At 43.1% G+C, this 20,359-nt stretch overlaps 1 protein-coding gene across 1 annotated transcript in view; it reads left to right on the forward strand.

Moving 5' to 3' along the window:
• Nucleotides 1-20,359, forward strand: part of LOC104506276 (protocadherin-15-like) — a gene marked incomplete at its 3' end in the record, with an annotated part of 35,028 nt that overhangs the window by 9,507 nt on the left and 5,162 nt on the right. Inside the window, exons 2-3 of the mRNA XM_010147175.1 lie at nucleotides 1,763-1,864; nucleotides 14,826-14,931. Of these exons, the coding sequence (XP_010145477.1) occupies nucleotides 1,763-1,864; nucleotides 14,826-14,931 (208 nt within the window). The remainder of the gene's footprint in view (nucleotides 1-1,762; nucleotides 1,865-14,825; nucleotides 14,932-20,359) is intronic.

Below are 20,359 nucleotides of genomic sequence, written 5' to 3' on the forward strand. Positions count from 1 at the left end.
ATATTCTGTCTCGTTACTCCACAGAGTGGTCTACGTTTTGGTTTTGGTTAGCAGTTTGAGGGAGTCGCTGTAACACCTCATCCCTTATTTTGGGATTGACATAAGTAACGGGTGGCTGCAGCTGTTGAAGGTCTTGGTAACTTGGGAGAAAACGTGGTAGCAAAAAAAGACTTGGGTATTCTGTGGCTCGTTTTAACAAGTAACAGAGGTGCTTTAATGGATGTAATGAAAGAAGGGGTCATTGCCAACACTGTAACATGTTTAGGTAGTAAGCTGTGTATGTTTTCCTATAAGTTCATGGAATTTATAGTCAAAATACTGGAATATTCATGGAATATATACTCAAAATTCAATTTATAGTTTTGAAAATATGTCTCATGACCTACAGACCATTAAATTAGCATTTACCTTTGTAACTTCTGTATTGCAGGTGTAATATTGTAGCAGAGTACTAATGATACAATCTGGGAAAAAACCCCAACACATTAAAGTTTCTTGCCTATTTCTTACGTTGCATTTAATGGCATTACACTTAATATTTGGTTAACAGTGACTAATTTCAGTGTTTAGTTGCCCTCCCTCTTTTTTTGGCTGCTTAATGATGTTTCTAGCATTTGGATGTGGTTCTTGTACTGTTCTCCTCTAACTCTACCCCTCATAACTGGCATTTCCTCTTACCATCAATGCCCATGCAGAGGGATCAGGTAGTTCTCGTTCTTTCCCAGCATCAGGCTGATGCAGGTCTCCAGTGCATTCCTGTGTAGTGTTACGTATGCATTAGCGCGCTCTCTTTTCTTTACTGGATCCTTTCTCGTTTATCAGTTTCTTAACAAGCAGATATGGGAACTACAGTCACTCATGCGGTTTGTGAAGCAGTGCAGTGTGGGGTTGAACTGCCGCCCCATTGCTTCCCTTTTTTTTTCTTGGTAGCGTGTCTCAGGATGCCACGGTTTTGATTTACTGTTTGAGAGGGCAAGCTGAGCAGCTTGTCCACAATGATTTGTGAATATTCTTCAGGAGCAATGCACTCCAAGGAGCATCTCATTTTCTAACTGTGGGCTACATCCCCTGGTTTTTAGATACTTTCCATTTGTATCAAAGGGTCTTTGAGTGCTTTGGGTCTGCTTCCTGTGAAAAGTCTGCAGTCTTAAGATTTGCAGTAACTAAGGATTCTACGCATTAGGTAGTAACTTCTCTGAGCAGCTACACTTTTAAAAACACCTCTTTAATTTATTACCAGTTCTTCGTGACATGTAGAAAGGTGTTACTGAATATGTGTGTGCTTTAATAGCCTGGATATTTAATAGGTTCGAATGTTTTACGTTTGTAGATGAGCAGAGGTATACTTTTGAGTAAGAAATATTTTCTTGTAAGGAAGTGGATTTAAAGTGCCGTGTCAGCTGTTTTCTTTGTAAAAGCTTATTACTCATTTTGTTTTGAAATGTTGTAACAATGTCAAAGGGAATTCACAACAATGCCTAAAATTTCAGAGTGGACTGGTAAGTTCACCCTCTTGTTTATAACTTTTGCTTGAGTTAGGTTTGTACAACTGGAAGGAATGTATTTTGCTCGGCCTCTTTGAACAGATGCAACCATGTCCATATTATCACTCCATGTTGAGAGCAGAACTGGAACCAAATATTGGTCAGACGTTGACTTGTCTGCCCCAGTGAAAAGGTAAAATGGGCAGAGGTGGCCAAACTAAAATTCAACTCTTGGAAAGCGTTAATCTGTGTTAAATTGCCCTCTTTATTTGTTTGAGCTAGATGTTCAAAATGCCAGAAAAAGCGACTTTGTCATGCGTAAAACCTCCGTAATTATTAAAGGACTTGCTAGAAAAGTTCATGGTGAAGTGCGGTTGCAGGTAAAATACATAAGTGAGCAGGGGACTGATTCTGTGGTGCTGTTGGCAGTTCCTCGTGCAGCGCAAGTGCGCTTCCCCCTTAGAGGGAGAAGTGGGTTTTTTTGGTGTTGGTTTTTTTTTTTTTGTTTTTTTTTTTTTTTTAAGCAGTTTCTGCACTAGTTAATGTGAGTTTCTGGATTTATTTGGACAATAGAAGTGCTGCTTATAGAAGATGTATGAGATGTAACTGTCCTGAGCTGTGTCCACTTACCATCTCTGCAACTTTCTTGGCTTGGAGAACTCTATGCTAATGCAGTTACAGCTGAGTCCAGGTCTGAGAATAAAGTCAAGCCTAAACTTCATTTAAAACCTTAAACTCTTCTCCAATGTGGCTTTGAGCCTTGCTTTCAAAAGCTGGAGCAAATGGGGAGGAGAATCATACAGCTAATGATTCCAGCACATTATGCTGGCTATTCCCATCGGTCATCAGTGACTGTGATGAGACCCAGAAACAATTTGAGTGATGAAGCCAAAGTTTTGATTAGTTGCTTACAGTTGGAGTGGTATTAGCTTTGAGCCTCTGCAGGCACATCTGTGCTGGTGAGGTGAGCAGCGTGAGGGCCATTTCTGTGGCCCTGAGGCCAGCTGGCATGGTCTGACCATGTCTTTACAGTTGCGCTCCCTTGGCCTCCAAAGCCTGTACCTGCATCCAGGCCTGAGTAGTGGCACCTCCCAGGTTGTGCCCAGCCATTGTTTGGGGAAGCATTAGCTGGCCAAAAACGGCCTGGAGACCGTAGTATCCATTTACCAGCACTGACTATTGGTCTCTGTGCTGTGGCACTGTTTAATACAGTAGCAAAATAAAACCCAAGCCAACCCTAAGCTGATGTTGGAAGGTTGGAAAGTGGGTCAGCTCTCCCTCTTGCTAGTGTCAGTGACTTGCCTTTCAGTAATTTGCTTGGCAAATAAACATTGTTGATGCTTCATTAGCATTTGAGAATGCTTATTTTCATCCGTATTGGGTATCAGCCATCTACAAAGCAAGTTGACATCTATTTTGTCTTTTTTCTCTGCAAACAAAGAACTTGTACAACAAAATAAAGGAGATGCAAATGATCTGTTGCTAAACTTGACAGGTTTCTTGATTTAATATTGCTGGGCTCTACGTTCCTCCTTTCAATGAGCTTTGAAATCTGCTTACATACACTGCTGTTTAGTATTTCTCTCAAAGGAAGAGATTGCAGCGTGCGTTCAGGAAGGACACAAATGGAGAAATGCTACTGAAAGAAATACTCAGTGGCGCAAATAATTTGCTCCTACGGTGTGTTGCTGGAATTGCTCAGTGTAAAGATAAAAGCATGCTGTGTTTGAGAAAGCATCAGGAAATGTCATTAGGTTTCTGAGACTTATTTTCTTCTTCCATTGGAAGCTCCTATTTTTGTTTGTTACTCCTGCTACAAAAAAAGAGGTCCAAAACCATAGATACTTTTGTTTCGTGGTTCAGAACAAATGCTGTGAGAACATGGAGAAAATGAGCATGTGAAGGAGATGTCATTGGAAGTCCCATTTCCTCAGGCTTTAAAATATTACCAGAATTTAAGGGCTGTCAAACCAACTTTTATCAGCAAACACTGACAGTAAACTGTGTGAGGTTATAATTAGATTGGATGCAAAACAATAACCATGTAGGAGCTGTAGTAGTTGCCAATTACTGTTAGTATTCTGCGAGCTCGATGGCCTCTGCGGATGCTCCCGCAGTCAGGTTGGTTCTGCCTCCAAGGAGTGGTAGTTCCGTACCCACTGTCTCTTCTTTGGAAGGTTTTGTGCCAAAAGCCTCTCTTGCTGTATTTATTTATTCTGTGTTTGCGGGGCGAACCTGGAGAAGGATATAAAGGCATAAGGGCTGGGAACATACTGAGAGAGGACAATATTAAAAAATGTTCACTTCCGGTTGTTTGGACAGAATGCTGCTGTGGCTCTGCTCTGTATGTAAACATGATTTCAAGCCTACAGTATTGACCTCTCAGAGTTAGAATTAAAATCTTTTTAGTATGATTTGTTAGTGTCTCAGGCATGTATTGTTGACAGCAATAAAGTGTTGCTCATGTTGACAATCATGACTGAAATTATGCTCAGTCGCATGATTTCCCTTGAAATGCATGCAATAACTGTATAATCTGTAGAAATACTTCTTAACCTGGGCTATTAAAATACAAGAAACTTTGCAGTAGGAGGAAAAAGTGGAGTGCTAGGACCTCTGCTTTGAATATCTCAGTGTGGGATGAGGGAGCATCATGGCATTGGCCTGGTTTCCTCCCTCCAGGCCTTTCAGCATCTGAGCATTTGTTGGTGTTGTGCAGCCTGCTTGTCGGAGATGTTATAATCGAGATACCATCTCAGTGTGAAGTCCTGATACGTGACAGCCCTCCTATGAGAGGGTTAAGTCAATAGAGAATTACTCTTCTAATATGTTTATCCTGAATATCATAACGCACATATATATTTTCATATAGAAATTTCATTTTCTTTGTCATCCTCAGAACTTCATCTTCTGAAAGGGCTGTTCTTTGCCTTGTTTGCTAAGTGTGGGATGCCAATATAATTGCTCTCTGGTAATATAATTAGGTTGTATAAGGCTATTTGTTATGTATGCCACTCCAGTCAAAAATTTGCCAAAGTTTAAAGAGAAGCTAGCTGTTTATTCAGTGGCAATTACACATACTCTTAGCCCTTACCTCTGCAGACTAAAGCAATTTGTAATTTCCAGGTTTTTAAAAGTCCATTTGGTTTTCTTTTACCCATGGATTTCAATTTTTTTTTTCCTTTCCCCTGTGCTAACCAGACGAGCCAGACAAGTTACTCAGTATTTTTGTTATTGTTTTTTTACACTTTGGTAGTAGACTTTCCGTTTTGCAGTGTAGAATTAGTGATGGCCTGTGCTAACCAAACAAGCCAGACAAGTTACTCTGTATTTTTGTTATTTTTACACTTTGGTAGTAGACTTTTACGTTTTGCAGTGTAGAATTAGTGATGAAAATATGCTCTCCAGCGCTGTGCACAGAACTCTGAAAACTGCTTTTACAGTAGTATTTCATGTTACAACAGAGCTTTCAATTGCTGTATCCCTGTACCTCCCACCCAGATGGCAGGCATCTTCTAATGCTCAGTTACAGGTATTTCTCCCTTGTGCCTCTCTCAAGGGATAATGAAAAGGCTTCATTTTAAAGGGTTTTTAGACATTCTTTTTTTTTCTGAATTAGGGAGATGTGACTCAAGTGAAGCAGAAGCAGCTGGGCATGAAGCCAGGAGGTGTTTAAACCACTTGTACTCAGGTCTGAGTAGATCATCCAAACCTTCAGTTTTCTGTCATTTGCACTGGGTTTGCTTTCTGGGCTTTTTCTCCCTATGCTTTGTTTTTGTTCATTTGCACAGCACCTGGTCAGGGATGTCTGAGCAGAACTACTACACAATCACAGAATCACAAAGGTTGGAAAAGCCCTATAAGATCATCCAGTCCAACCACCAACCCAACACCACCGTACCCACTGGACCGTGTCCTCAAGTGCCACGGCTACACGTTCCTTGAACCCCTCCGGGGATGGTGACTCCACCACTTCCCTGGGCAGCCTGTCTCAGTGCCTGACCACTGTTTCAGTAAGTTTTTCCTAATATCCAATCTAAACCTCCCCTGACACAACTTGAGGCCGTTTCCTCTTGTCCTGTCACCAGTTACGTGGGAGAACAGGCCAGCACCTGCCTCCCTACACCCTCCTTGCAGGGAGCTGTAGAGAGCCATCAGGTTTACTCCAAGCGTCCTTCAGGCTGAACACCCCCAGTTCCCTCAGCTGTTCCTCATCAGACTTGTTCTCCAGACCCTTCCCTGGCTTTGTCACCCTTCTCTGGACACGCTCCAGCATCTCTGTCCTTCTTGGAGTGAGGGGCCCCAAACTGAATGCAGCACTCGAGGTGTGGCTTCACTGGTGCCGAGTACAGGGGCACAGTCACGACAGTCTTGTTACTGCAGCCAGATGTACGAAGATGCATTTTCCCTTGCCACAGTAGCTTAATTCTACAAACTAGCCTTTGCGCTGCAAGTCATCGCTCCTGAGAGTAAGCTTATCACACCTTGCCGTGTTGAAAACTCCTGGGTTTGTTTCAGTACTTTGGGGAAAAAAATATGTATATTAACGAAGTTCGTGTATATTCCCAGCCAGAACTGAGCTCCTGGGAACACAAATTCTGATCATGTGCATAGATTATTAAAGTTAGGTACCTGTAAACAACATGATTTGCATTTAAAAGGAGTCATGTTCCCAGGGATATCCAAGCCTTCCCATTTAAATTTATTATCACAAAACCAATCTCATCTCTATTTCAGCCCTGGTTTGTTTTGTTTTATTGAGACCACATTAATAAACATTAATAAATGTCGTATTTACTCTTCATCTGCCAAGTAGATACCAAGCCAGGACAACGCAAAACCAATGCTAGCTGTCTGCCCACAAGAGGCATTAGCGGAAGCCCAGGACACACATACCAGTTATTTTCTAGCACAGCACATTTCAGATTTAATTAACTATGGCTGTGCAATATGGTTAAGCTCTTCATAATTAAGACAGACCCACGCATGCCAGACACAGCAAAGTCACCACGAACACACAGCTCCGGCCTGGTTTTATGCCATGTGCCTGGGAAGTCCCAGCATCTGGGAGTGCGAAGTTCCTACCTCCACAACAGTTCTGGGAGGAAACGTCTTTCGTACAACAAAGAGGATCAGCAGCACCCGCTGCGGGAAGACTTTGCCCAGCACTGCAAAATCACCTGAAAAGCACCCCTCTCCAATATTTTCCTTCTCCAAACCTGTGAGCAGACATCCTCACCTGCAAGCACACCACAGTTCCCACTGCCTGTTTTTTGTTCATCTAACCCAGACCTGTGACACTGCATTAAACCCAAAAATGCAAGCACTTCCCTTTAAACTTAATGTTGACCTTACTCAGCCTTGGGCTTTCTCTCCCCAAACCCTTCCCTCAGGTCAGCAGGTTCTGTCTCTTTCCTTCAGCCCGCTCAAACCGCATCTGCAACCTGTCAGGCACCTGCAAATGTGCCCGATTTTAAAACCAGAAACTGAAGCCATCAGCACTTACGTAGCATGCACTGACCAGTCCCTTAAATTAGAGACCAAAATTTGCATTTATGGCTTGAAAGAAATGCAACTTCACAAAATACTTCTGCTGAAAATTGGAGGTATTCCTGGATTAACTTGGTGCCAACTGCAAGGAATTTAATTTTTGAGGCAGCCACAGACCACGTGTTGTAATGTTTGTATTTGCAGTTCTTCCGTTTCCTCTTGAGAACCCTGGCTGATAATTTTCTGGTTAACGTTATTTTTAAGTTCCTGGACACATTCTCTGTCAATGTTATTTTTAAGTTCCTGGACACATTCTCTGTCAGGTTTGCAAATGCTGCTGCAATACAAGCAGGTTTTCATCAGAGATCTGCCTCATTTTTAACTTCCCTGGTACCTAGGAACACAAAACCCGGGCTCTCTGTAGCACACCAGAACCACAGAAGAGCCTGAGCTGACACCTCTGGTGTCACCTTGGACCAGCTCAAGTGCCAATCACGATCCAAAACATCGCTCCGGGAGCATGGGGATCTCCAGGGTGAGCCTGGCTGCAGCCAGGGCTCTTCAGGCTTTTAGGTTCCTCCTGCCAAACGGGATAACCTGCAAGTCCACAAAACTCAGTGTAGGGGGAAACGGGCAAGTTGGAGTAATTGGAGTTTCTAGGTCTTTCCCTGCAGGTAAGCCTCGGGAAGATGCATGTGAAGCAAAGGTGCTCAGTTCTTTCTCGACCAGTACTTCCTACTTGGGCATCAGCTGCTTTAGGCACAAGTTGTGTGTGAACTGGAGAGACTGGTTGTTCTGTTCCATTTCTATTTTTTTTCTGAGAGGACAACATATTTCTATTTCCATTCTACAGAAAATAGAAAAAAAAATTCATTCTGATTCTAGAAAAATTACCTCTTTTGAATTACAGATTTCTGTTACTCAGGAAATGTCAGGCTTTGGCTAGGTTTGCCTCGCAAAACAGAAACCCGTATTTCAAAATTTATCTAAAATGCATCTCTGGAATTGTGCAAACAGGGTGGGACCTGAGGTCTCAAAACAGGCAAGCCAGGCTGATAATCAGGAGGCAGGGGATGTCTGACCACTGAAATTCTAAAGGCAAGCTGTTTTATCAAAACGAGTGTTTTCAGCACGCAGCTCACAGAGGTGGAGTGCAGAGCAGCTATCCATTCATCACACTTCCTTGGAAAAACCACACGTTCAGGTACTCCGTTTCCAAGATCTCAACGCACTTCCAAGTGTGTCAGATCACAAATATATATTAAAAACTGATTTTGTAAATCTTGGTTGCTTTCCAATTCCTTTAGCCATTACTCAAGCAAATCAACATCGGGGTTTATTGGTTCTCTGTTTAGAAAAGTCTGATTTACACTTTAAACACTCAAGGACTTAGAAGTAATGAACAGATCAAGCATTTATTTGGGGACACCATGATCAGGCAATGACCACTGAAGGTGTGACCTAACTTAAATGTTTTCACCTTAATTTGGAGCCATCCTAGGACCTATTTGCATACTGCTCTGAGAGGAGCAGCAGGAAATTACAGCACTCTGCTCTAAAGTTGAATTACTAAAATTATAAAAAGCCTACCTAAACACTGCTTGTGGCCATCTGCATACTTCTTTTTTAATATTCCCTAGGCATTTAACGTGCACTGAATAACTACACATATCTCTTTTCTCCTTATAAAGAAGGCAAAATAGGACAACTTAGTGATTCTTATCCAGCCTCTCTATCTGTTTGTGCTACCCTTCTGCAGGCAATTATCCGGGGCAGGTGTGGGGGGGAAGAAAGAGCATTGCCAGAATGCCTGGATTTTCTTGGTGTACTCCATTCAATAACAAAGACAGAGCAATTAAAGCCTTTTTCTTTGCAAAGTCTTGCCCCAAAGCAGCTACTTGGTCTGGGTTTGGCTCTGGTCTCCCAGCTGCAGCCACTGGAATGCCACAGACATTGCAACCTGAGCCTCTAGAAAGGGGACCAAAAGGCGAGTGGGTGGGAAGTGCAGGGAAGAGCTATCATCAAACATCATCCAGGCAGAAAAAATTATCACGGACCTACATCTGTGTCTTTAACTAGATTTGGATAAAAGTCAAACAACAGTTCAATTTTCCTGTTCTTTTGCTGTAATGTCTGTCCTATTCTCAGAGGCAAAAAAATCCCTGATGGATGGGGTGGAGTACTACAGCTCAAGTGCACACTGGGCTTAATAACGAGGGAAATCCAGAATTCCTTGGAAAACTCATTGTCTGTTTAGAAAAGGAGGAAACGTAATTTTTCAGGGAATGAAGGAACTTGCTGTGATGCCTCAAGCAGGGGCAAATGAAGGAGGAACTACCCCAGATGACAAATGTCAGGCGAGCCCAAGAGCAGGACAGAGGAAAAGGAGCTTCTGCCTTTGAAATGCGTTCTTCATTGGCTTGTAATAGTCTGGCTTTGGCAGAAGGGTGTACTTGCTATTTTTTGGGTTTAAATCCCCCCAGCTTTCCATGCATTGCTGCCTAGCATTCCCCTTCCATGAGGGCAGGGAAAGCCTTCTCCTTCGTGGGGAGAGAGAAATCCTCTCTCTTCCTGTGAATTGCTGTATTACAGAAATAAAAAGCATAAGAAAAGGACTTTGATATTCACAGAAGTCTGTAAGACTGTTTTTAACCTACAATTGTGCATAAACCTCCATGGATTGGGTTGATGTCAAGGAATCAGAATTAAAATAGCTGTCAAGAGAGTGGTTGTGTTGCACCACCAGTTTTGGAGTCGAATACAGAATCAGGCAATTCCAATAGCAAGCAGAAGTGATGGATTACAGCAGACAGACTGATACAAAACTACTCTAACATCCTTCCATGCTGTTTTATTCTCATTACGCTAAAACACACAAAAACCTACCTGATTTATGTCACTGCCACCAACTCATGGTTGTGGCTGCAGACATCCCAAGAGAAAACCAGAAATCCTTGGCACTACCATCCTGCCTGGAAGCAGGATTTTTTTTCCTCTTTGGGGACGTTCAAAAGCAAGTTCTAAGCCATTTTGGTGCCTCTGCAACCAAGCACCACCCTTCTTCACGGCTCGATTCCCAAGTTCTTAATGCCACTAAGGTGTTAAATTCTAAAACCAGTGTTAAGCAGTAGTATTGCAGTTATTGGGGGGAAAAGCAAGACCTTTTAAAGCCACAATCTACCCCAGAGACTGTGAGTTATTTCAGCCTTCCCTGACTTGGGTGTCAGGGAAGCAGCAAAGACATATCCAGCTTACAAGAGTAACATCGGGATCAGGTTTTTAACCTTTTCCTTACTTAACTTGCAAATGAGGATTGATTCTTTTCCCCTTCAGACAGACCTGCTCCTTTTCCAAAGGGAAATCACACTCGCTAAAAGGCTGTCTGAAGAGGTCTTAATATAAAGAAAAAGTCATTGAGTGAGCTGAAAGCAAACAGTTGGAGGAGGCTCCCAGAGAGCTCCCAGCATTTCATTATGCTTGTAATCTGAAAGCTCTCTTAAAAAAGAAAAGCCAAGTTAGAATAAAACATCAGGCCTGTGACTAAGTTTTTGCTGTGCTATTACATGCCTACAGAAATGAAAACTTTAGGCATCTGCTTTACCAAGCAGTTGCAGCAAATCCTAAAAGGAAATGAAAAAGCCTTGGCATATAATGAAGTACAGAAGTCACAGAAACAATGCAACATATTAATGACTGACACATGCCCAATTGGTACCGCCTGACTGGAGCAAAGGGCAAACTTCTTGCTATAAACTACTGAGAACCCCACAATTTTTACCCATCCCAGCTTACTTCTGAATAAAGCAAGGGTGTTGTCTTCAGACAGTCATTTTCAACAACAAAAACCAGCTGGAAAGAAACCTCTCGCTCCTTTTAAAGATTCTTGCACCTTTTAATACTTCTAGATACTCTTTTTCACAGCAAGAACTGCAAACGAAGTGAAAGTGTTGAGTCACATCAGGCTGTTGTCAGCCTGTGAAAGTTTGCCCATGTGCAAGCTGCTGAATGAAGCGCCATTCACACGTGTCCACCACAGGACTTGGGAATTCAGTGGGCTTATTCAACCCCAAGCTTATGATGCAAAATCACTGTCTAATTTTGAGGAGCAGCTTTCAGTAGACACTTCATCCCTTGGGACAGCACAAGCTGCTCTTACTACGGAAATTATTTCAGAGGCAACAGAAGAGTGAACAGTATCGGCACTCACTCCCAAACACCAACTGTTCACAGTCATTCAAAACCTTCAACGTTCTCTCCCTGCTTTTCTTCACATACGTTCCTCTTTGTGTCTGAAGTAACGGTGGAGCAGAGCTTCTCCTCTGTTAACGTCCCAGAATCGTTCCTTTTGCAAAACCCAGCCATTTAACATACAGGAAAGAAACGTTACTGATGGTTTTGCATGCAGTGAGTTGCTGCATTAAGCAGAGGAGCACTCTGTGCCTTTGGATGGGGAGGGAACTGAGCCCTGTGACGACAAATGAACACAGCTTTCTAAAAGACAAACGTTTCTGGAGGAATGGCCACGCCTCTCCTTTAGGGCCACAAGCACTGTGTAAAAGCCAATTACAAAATAATTTTATGCTTGTTAAAAAAGAAGCAACAGGACGGTAAAACTACCAAAAAGCTGGTTTAGCAATTCCAGAAAAAAAAAATTTTGGACAACCAATTCAATTTTTTCAACTCCAAGTGGTGCGTTCTGCCTGTTTACACATATCCTTGTTGTTGCTGTGCGCTGTGTCTTAAAAATCTACACCCCCTTCAAGAATTCCTGTTGCCAGGGTTTTCTGGGATGGGAGACAAGAGACAAAGTGTTGGCTGGAATAGCCCCAGGACTTTTTATCTCACCGCTCACTGTAGTATGTGTGCTTTTGTTTTTTCTGCGCTGTCTGGGAAGAAGAGGAATGTTCTCTTTTTTAAAATGTTTCCAAAAATTTTAGCCTGTGGGGGTGTGGTAGCTCTCTTATTATTTATTGAATTTGGGGGGTTTGTTTTGATCGCCTTTCCATCGTGTGTGTGGGTCCTTTATAAGGTAATATTTTTGTTAATGTTCATTTTCTTTGTGTCTGTACTTGTTGTCTGGTATGCCAGCACTCATCTGGGAGTATTTTATTTTTTTCAAGATTGGGCAGCTTTTTTGTAGAGATAATGGAGAATCGTATGTCACACTTAGCAATCCATTTCTGGTCCCATTTGCTAAAATAAAAAAAAATAGGAATCCCACAATTCAAGGTCTTTCAAAATTTTATTTCAGGACATGCTTTACCTTTGTGGGGCTGCCAGAGACCCGACAGCTGACTTTGGCAGATGAACAGGAGGTCTGGGGAGGCTGCTAAAAGCTCGTGGATCGAAGGGGAGGAGGGTTGTCCTTCTGGCTGTCCCACTGCCAGCAACCCTGACCTCCCCTCCAGCCGCTGGAGAGCTGCTGCGGCTCTGCATATCCACGCCTGCTGGCTTGGGGAGAGCTCAGGCTGTTGGTCTTCCTTCAGGTGGTGGGTGGGTGCATGTTGAATGTACGCGTAGAGGGCTGTGCAGGAATTGTCCCTTGAGCACAGTGTGAGTGATACCTTCTCAGTGTAAGCAGTTGTAAGCTTTTATAAGCTTTTGAAGAAGAGCCGGTGTGGTTTGTACATGCCTCAAATGTCTATTTTACCTGTAAAGCCAGTAAGGCCATGGACAAGGGTGATCTGGAGCCACGGAGAACGTGGGCATGGGAAGTATAAATCACTTTGAGATCTAGGTCCATCCTGAGCATTGTCCATTGGCCTCTGCTGCATCCCGGATGCCAGGCTAGCTGGGTCTTTGGTCTGATTGTGTTGGGTGTTTGAATGCACAACTATACCTTTTTTTTTTAAATAATCTGATGAAGTATGACTCTATTTTTTTTATCTTAAAAAAATCCTTTTTAAGTTATAGTTTATAGGGGTTGACTTTTTAGTAGCAAATCAGTGTAAACCTTTAGATATGCTTTGAACAGAGTGATTGCATTTTCTTTCTGTACCATTCAGAGTTAGAACGGGTTCAAAAGAGTTCACAAATGTGAAGGGAAATAGAAAATTTTCCCAGAAGAAGTTTTTGAAGCCTGGAATAGAAAAAATGATACCCTGTAGGGAGGGGGTACTCAGTTCTGACCTTTCTCCTGCAGACTTGTTTAGCTTTGCCACTTGCAATGAAACGTATTGTCAGGCATCTAGCGAAGGACTTTGCAGGCCATAGGGGGATCCCATAAAAACATTGCTGTGGTCCCATGTTGCAAAAATACGGCTAGGTGTGGAGAAAAGCCTTCTTTGATGTTTAGAGGCTCTGCTCAAGGACGTTGGCTCCCCACCCCAGCGCTGAGTGAAAGGGAGGGCAGCATGTGAGAAGCAGAAAGCTTCAGAGGGAAGGTGGGTGATGGAGGTGTCCTGCTGTCGGTGATGTGGGTGGGCAGGACCAGCAAAGTGCATCTCATGAGCCGGCTACGGAAAGAAATGAGATGTTGGAAAGCCCTCACGTAAAGGGCCTTTCTGCTAACTCCCTTTTTGGTTTAAGGCCTCAAAAATGTGGCCACTGGAGGAGGGATTAGGAAGTAGCTAGTGTAGCCATGGCTCTGGCACTCCAGGAAGGAAGCTCCATCTCTTTCCAGTTTACCTTAGATTCCTGCTATAATAACTGGGTTAGGGCTCTGGATTTTGCTCTGTGTAGCCTGTCGCAGTGTGGTGGAGAAACGTAGTCTGCTGGGATCCAACAAGCGGGGTTAATCTTTTTCTAACAGTATGGGGTTCTTCTGAGGGTTGGTGAAATAAAATAATGGTGAAAATCAACACGCTTGAACCAGTCCTTGGACGCTGGCATGCCTTACCTATTTAATTTAGGTTTTGCAGCACTAAGAGGGTTTGTGTCAGAAACACTTGCAGAAAGAGAATACAGGAGAATGTCAGTGGCTTCAGCATGGGGCCTGGTGGTGACCTTCCCCCAGCGAAGCATTACTGGAGGAACAAGAGGACCCTCTGTGAACCCAGCAATTATCCTGCTGCTGCAACCCTGAGCAATAATAAAAAAAAAAAAAGTTGGTTTTGAAACAGGATTTCTGAAACACTTGTTTTCATGTTCTCCTGGTTTAAGCCTTTAGAATTCACTGGTTTCAGTTTTTAATCTCAGCTATATGAAGAAGGATGGGTATTTGGTTGTGCCTGTGTTATGCCTTTGCTGTCATAATTTCCAGGCTGGGGCTTTGTGCAGAATAACCTATGATCTGGGACTTAGAGTAAGCTTGCGGCTTTGTCCCCAGCCCAGACCCCTGGCCTCCCCAGTCCTGAGCAGTGTTTGTGTTAGGTAAGATAGTCTCTACAGCCTCAATTCTTTTCTCGGATATCCCTGCTCTGGTCTCTGGTGTTTTGGTTTTTTTTAAAACCTGTGCTCCTCTCAGTGTTGCTCTGTGACCCAAACTGTCTGTTTCACTGCTTCCTCTGCCTTCTCCAGGGTGTCCATCTCTGTCTTTCCACAGTCACTTTCTGTCTGTTCACCTCTTGCTCATCCTCTTAAAAGCGGGAATTAAGAAGAAAACTAATTTAGGTTTATATACCTAGGGAGCCAAGTATTGAATATTTAACCAACTTAGTAGTTAGCATTTGACCATCATGCTTTCCTCATCATCCTTATTTTTGATGTTTCGATGTGGAGTGGTCAGGTTTTTCAAAGCCACATACGAGCCATGTGTGTGACCTACTGAGGTGCTGCTGCTGTGGCTTTAAGGTACTCTGGTCCCATTGTGAAGGTGAGGAGGAAGGACCATGGTTCTGAATGTTCTGCAGGACAGACACACGTATGAGCTGAACTGATGGTCGTCCCAGTGCTTCTGCCTTTCCCTGATAGGGAGCTGCCTCACCTCCCATCGCCTTGCTGCTGCGTCGTTTCAGCCTGGAGCAGGAGTCGTTAGTGCTAGATCTGTCTTCATGCTGGCTGGCCAGCACTAAAAAAGGTAATGGGTCACCTTCGCTTACCACAGACCCAAACTGGTGTCCTGTACGTCACCTGAAGGGCAGACCTTTTCCCCGTAGTATGCAAATTTTTCGCGTGGCTCAAGGCAGGAAAGCATAAGGTCTGTGTGGGAGAACTAGGAATAGAAGCCTCAAATCTGAAGTTGTCAAACTCCTAGTTTGGCCGAAATAATGGGCTGCTTTTGGCTCTGCTCTCTGATTTCTTGGAATCTATGGCTACTTGGAGAAGATGGGCCAGGATGGTGGGAAAACAGTCTTGAAACAACCTTGGAAACTTCTCAGAGATCCCTATGGAAGATACGAGGACAGAGAATAGGAAATATGTAATCCAGGGGGTGGCTTTGTAGAATTATCCTGGTTTTGTGTATGAACCTGCAGTGCAGGTCTAAAGTTCATGATAATGTTGAGAATTTACTTCTGCAATAAGTTTTTCATTTTCCATTGATTTCTAATTTATTGCTATTTAATCCATCCTATGCTACAGGCACACAACTCCAAATGTAGAAAAATAAGCTTATGATCCAGGTTTAATTCTAAAACTCTGTGGGATATCAAAAAAACAACTACCATTTCATCTGATCTGTCTAATGCCTTTGTGTATGAACACAATCCCTATTTTCCAATTGCTTTACAATCAGCGGCAAGCGGAAGAACGCAGTATGGAGATACAGGTGGGGTTTTGAATGCGCCTTTGCCCTGTCTGAAAGAGACCTGGTGTGCTGCACGCTGTGCTAATGTTGTGGAGGAGAAGGTCTCGGGTGCATGCAGGTGGCATTCAGGTTCTGCAGCATGTTTTTAATGGTCCTGAGCAGACAGAGGTGGGACAGGTGTATGGAGACCTTCCTGAATCTCTGACCTTTCTCAACTTGCTTTGGTTTCTTCAGCTTGACCAAGGGAAGATGCATGTGCAGAGGCAGCAACGGGAACGTTGTTCACGCTTTGGCAGAAGGTTTTTCGCCACTCTAACATAAGGTTTCCCAGCTCCTGCGAATGTCCATCTGCCCAGCCACCACCAAGTCTGGGCTAGCCAGCCTGCTGCTGTCCAGAACCTGTTCTCGCTATCCTCGCTTGGTTGGCTTTCATTTTTTAATACACTAGGTGTGAAAAAAACCACTGCTTTAGAGTGCACAAGTGAAGATTTTCGTTCCGTCTATTGACGGCTGTTGGTATTTGCCCTTACTGCAGCTCTAAGAGCCGGGTGTCTGTGTGTGTGGATATAGATGCCTTTTAAAGGCCTATTTTTCTGTTCCCTTGTCTGTTGCTCCTTTCCCCTAAGTGAGTAAGTAATATGTCACATTCCTTGTAATAGCGTACCATACCTCTGTGGGTACAGTGCATCAGGTACCTGATTCTGTCCTGAAGTCACTACTTCTAGATGGGTACCATGCATAATTCTCCCAGGCTAAATACCACTGGCTGGAGAGTTCATAGTCATTTTTCCAGGGTAGGAAACACCACGAATGTTCAATGTAATTCACTGATGTGGTATTTGGACTTGGTATACAGGCTTGATTAGTATGTGGAATTGAAAAATGTTCTGTGTGAACAGCGAAATATGATTTATTTATTATATTTGCCCTTTTTATACATCATACAGCTGATGTAACTGCTAATTTAATTTGACAATATCAGAGGTTAATCAACTTGGAAACTTGGTAAGTAAGAATAACAAGTTTTAGACTGTTTTCAAAGGAAAGAGAGGTACATTTGAATGATTAAAAACTTTGTAGGGCTATTACACTTCTGCTTTGGCTTCAGATACTCTTCCCTTCAGGCTTCAGCCCTATAGCTTGGGAGCACTCAGGTACTTTTGGGGTCTCTCACAGTTTTCTACTCTGAACATCTAGTACTGAGCATGTGGAAGGCTGCATGCTGTTGAGTAGAAGAGCCTTGTTGAGGGTAAGGTCTGTCCAGTTTGGAATTTGTATTTCTGCAGAAATACAGCTTAATTGGTCACAGTTAGGTATAGCTCTGCAGCGTCCCTGGGGCTGGCTGTCCATGATGTGTGAAGTCCTTGGTCCCACCATCACGCACGAGGTTGAGCCTGTGCCTGGTGCATCCATTTGTCAGTGGGCAAGTGGGACGTGCTCTGCAGGCCTCGTGTGCAGCAACTGCAGAAAGAGAACCCTGCTCCTGGCTCGCTCCTGTCTTTTTGGTTATTGCCTTAAATAAGAGGAATATGATACTTTCCTCCACCTGTGAGTTTAATTTTTAAATTTGAAATATTACTGGTGGAAGGAAACAATCCCCTTGTTTTGTAATCCTTGCCTTTAGGCAACTGATGTGAATGCCTTCTAAGTCTTGAAAGTGAAGTGCTGGGGGGGTTCATTCTGCTGGATCCTGTTTTCTGATTCATGTGCCAGCGTAAGGATTATTCCCAGACCAGTCGTAATTCACTGACTCTTTAAAAAAGGGCACCGCTGAAACATTCAGCTAAAATAATCCTAAAATGTGTTAAATCATTTAGTAAGTGAGTCCTCACTGATCACTGTGGGTCTGCTGTCTTGAGTAGAGCTTAAAACTGCAAATTCCTTATTTCTTGGCTTTTGTACCCAAGTCCTCCCTCGTAATGCCTCTTGACCCTCTGCGGAGACTGATCTGTAAAAACAAACCCTTCCCTGCTCTTTCAGTTTAATGAAGATTTTTCACCTTCTGGATCCCTCGCAAATGAATAGTCCAGCGCAGAACTACTGTTCACAGCGCTTCATAATGTTTATTTTTGTTGTCTTGTTCTGTTGCTGCGCGTTGAATAATTACCAACGAGCTCGGAGAATGCTTCTGAGTTAGTCATTACTTCCAGAAGATATTATTACACCTGAAAGCAGTAGATCTTTCTCCTCTTTTACGGTCAGTTGGTTTCTGGCTTGTTTTTATTATTTTTTAGGCTGACTTGGGTTCCTTGAGGCTTACTCTGTACTAATCCCTTGAAAATCTGTATGGTCTTCCCACAAGGCATCTCTGTCATCAGTCAGGCTCCAGTGAAGGTGGAAAAGCAGCCTTATTGTGGTCTTCACACAAGATGAAAAGCTGTTGGTCAAATGTACTTGTGTTGACATGCAATCTGACTTCTTCACATCAGTCTTTTAATTAGCCAAGAAAAATATCTCTACTTGTAGTTCCTGGTGTCGTTTTCCGTGTCTTGTGCGCACAGGAGTGCAGGGAGCAGGGCTGGAGTATTACTGAGCATTCGGGCATTTGAGCGTAACTTCCCAGGAGTTGGGTGCGAGAAGCACGCCTTTGCATGGACCAGCTCAGCGTGCGTGTCCAGGTGCCCTCCCCAACCTTTGGCCATCCCTCATGCCCTCGCTCCGGCAACGCTGAACGTGCAGCATAATTACGGAAGAAGGAATGTATTGTAACAGGGCAAAAAGGTCCCTTCAGCTAGAGGATTGTTTGAGCTTCCGTTTGGGCAAAGAATTACAAAAGCAAATTGCCTAGACTTACTGTCCTAACGCGTTGGAAGTGTGATGGGATGCGTTTGCGTTTGCGCTCGCACGTGTGGAGTTAACGGACAAAGCGCCGGTGCAGTCGCATCCCACCGCCTGTCTTCAGCTTCACCGGTTGTGGGTTACGTCCTTGGCGTTTTAGGCCAAGGACAGAGGCAGGATGTAAAGAACAAAACGACAGATAGCGAAAAGAGGGGCGGAGGGACCCACAATGTCAGATTCTTTGTGGATTAGAAGAGTAACACTTGAAGGGTGGCTATTAAAAGGCTTATTTGCAAAGCGCTGTCTCTCGAGAGGGTATGAGTGCCTCATGAATATCTGGAGAAAGCCCAGTCCATTCTTAAGAACAAAAGAGTCGCTGTATGAAAACAAACCCAGTAGAAGTGCTTTGTTAAATCAAGCAGATAGCTGTTACAGAGTGCAATGGAGAAGTCGGATGAGATGCAGAATTCAAAGCAGTAAGGTCAGTTAAGTAGCAGTGGTTTACTAAAGACTGCAAAATTTGTCATCACATCAAGATTTTAACGTGATTAGATTTTTTTTTTTTAAAGTACGTAATTGCAATCATTTATTCTCAGCTTCATTAAAAAATAAAGTTGCTTGAGCTCTTCAGACCTTGCAGAAGGCTGAGTTTGGCAAAAGTCAAATCTAGAAAGTAGGTAGGGGAGGATGAAACCTCTTGGGATGAGAGCAATTACAGTGTTTGCTGTCTTGGGTTTTTTTTCAGGGAGGCTTTTCTTGGTACACCACATGTTCAGATGACCTCAAATTTGGGTGCTGACCTTTTTTTGCATCATCAGAGGCACAATAATGAGAGCAATACTCAGAAGCTGGTGGGTTTTACAGATTTTAGAGGAATTGGTGACTAGGCATAAACAATTTAAACTGTCACAAGGTTGGTAATGAGCTGCTTTTTCCTGGTGAAATCCTCTTTACTTTAAAACTAGTGGTGGTCTCCCAAAAGCGGTATGCCAGTTCAAGCTGCTGGGTCAGAGTATAGTTGTACAAAGGGCGTGATGCTTATGAAATTGTGCCGATAGTCATAGAACACGTGGGTAGCAACTGTGTTTCCCATGTGGCTGGAAGGGCATTGCACCACTAACTTGAAAGCGGTCTTTGGTGCAAAGTTCCTGATCTTTGACAGTAATTCTTGCCACCGTCTCTATTGTCTTACAAAGAGTAGATTCAAAATAAACCATTGAAAAAACCTTACTGTGGTATATTCCTCAACAGGAACGTAAACCAGTGTGCTGTGGTTAGGACTAGTAATTAGTGTTGCTGTTTTATGCAGAAAAAGTCATCGGCCCGACTCAGAACTGCTCCCCCCGGAAGAATATATTTATACAGTGTAGCCGTCGTTAAAAAGTGAAGGTGTAAAGAAACTTTGAGCTGCACTTGGAAATAAATTATTTAGGCCCTTAATACAGGAGGTTACATGAGAAATATTTTTAACTAATTTAAAAATTCTGCAGCTAGTGACGTTCAGGATCGCCTTCGTAAGTGTTGATGAACTTCAACAAAGATCACTTCTTTTAATATTTCAGTGTGAAGGAAACTGGGGTAGTGTAAATTTTGCAGAAAAATGAAATGTTAGGGAAGCGTTTATAAATACTCTGCATGCAAATCTGAGGCACCAGAGTGCAATGTTTCCCCTGCTTAGTAATGCTTGACATTTGGAAAGTGAGTTGGAGTGTTTTACACAGACATGATGTAGATGGTGGGTACTGTGAACTGACTAATAGAGCCATTAGACCAGACTCAACTGATGGGATGGGACGAGAAAAGGCAAAAAGCACATTCCATATGCTGAATAGGTGTCTGGTCCTAATTTTAAGCACTTAGCTTTGTCTTGGTAGACCCAGTTTTCATGTCGTTAGGTTGCAATTTAGTGTTTTGTAGCAGAGCAACTCAACGTATAAACGACCTTTTTTTTTTTCTTTTTTCCCCTGGAGAGCTTTATGTA

The sequence above is a fragment of the Eurypyga helias genome, unplaced genomic scaffold (genome assembly GCF_000690775.1).
Source record: "Eurypyga helias isolate BGI_N326 unplaced genomic scaffold, ASM69077v1 scaffold12912, whole genome shotgun sequence".
Taxonomy (NCBI): domain Eukaryota; kingdom Metazoa; phylum Chordata; class Aves; order Eurypygiformes; family Eurypygidae; genus Eurypyga; species Eurypyga helias.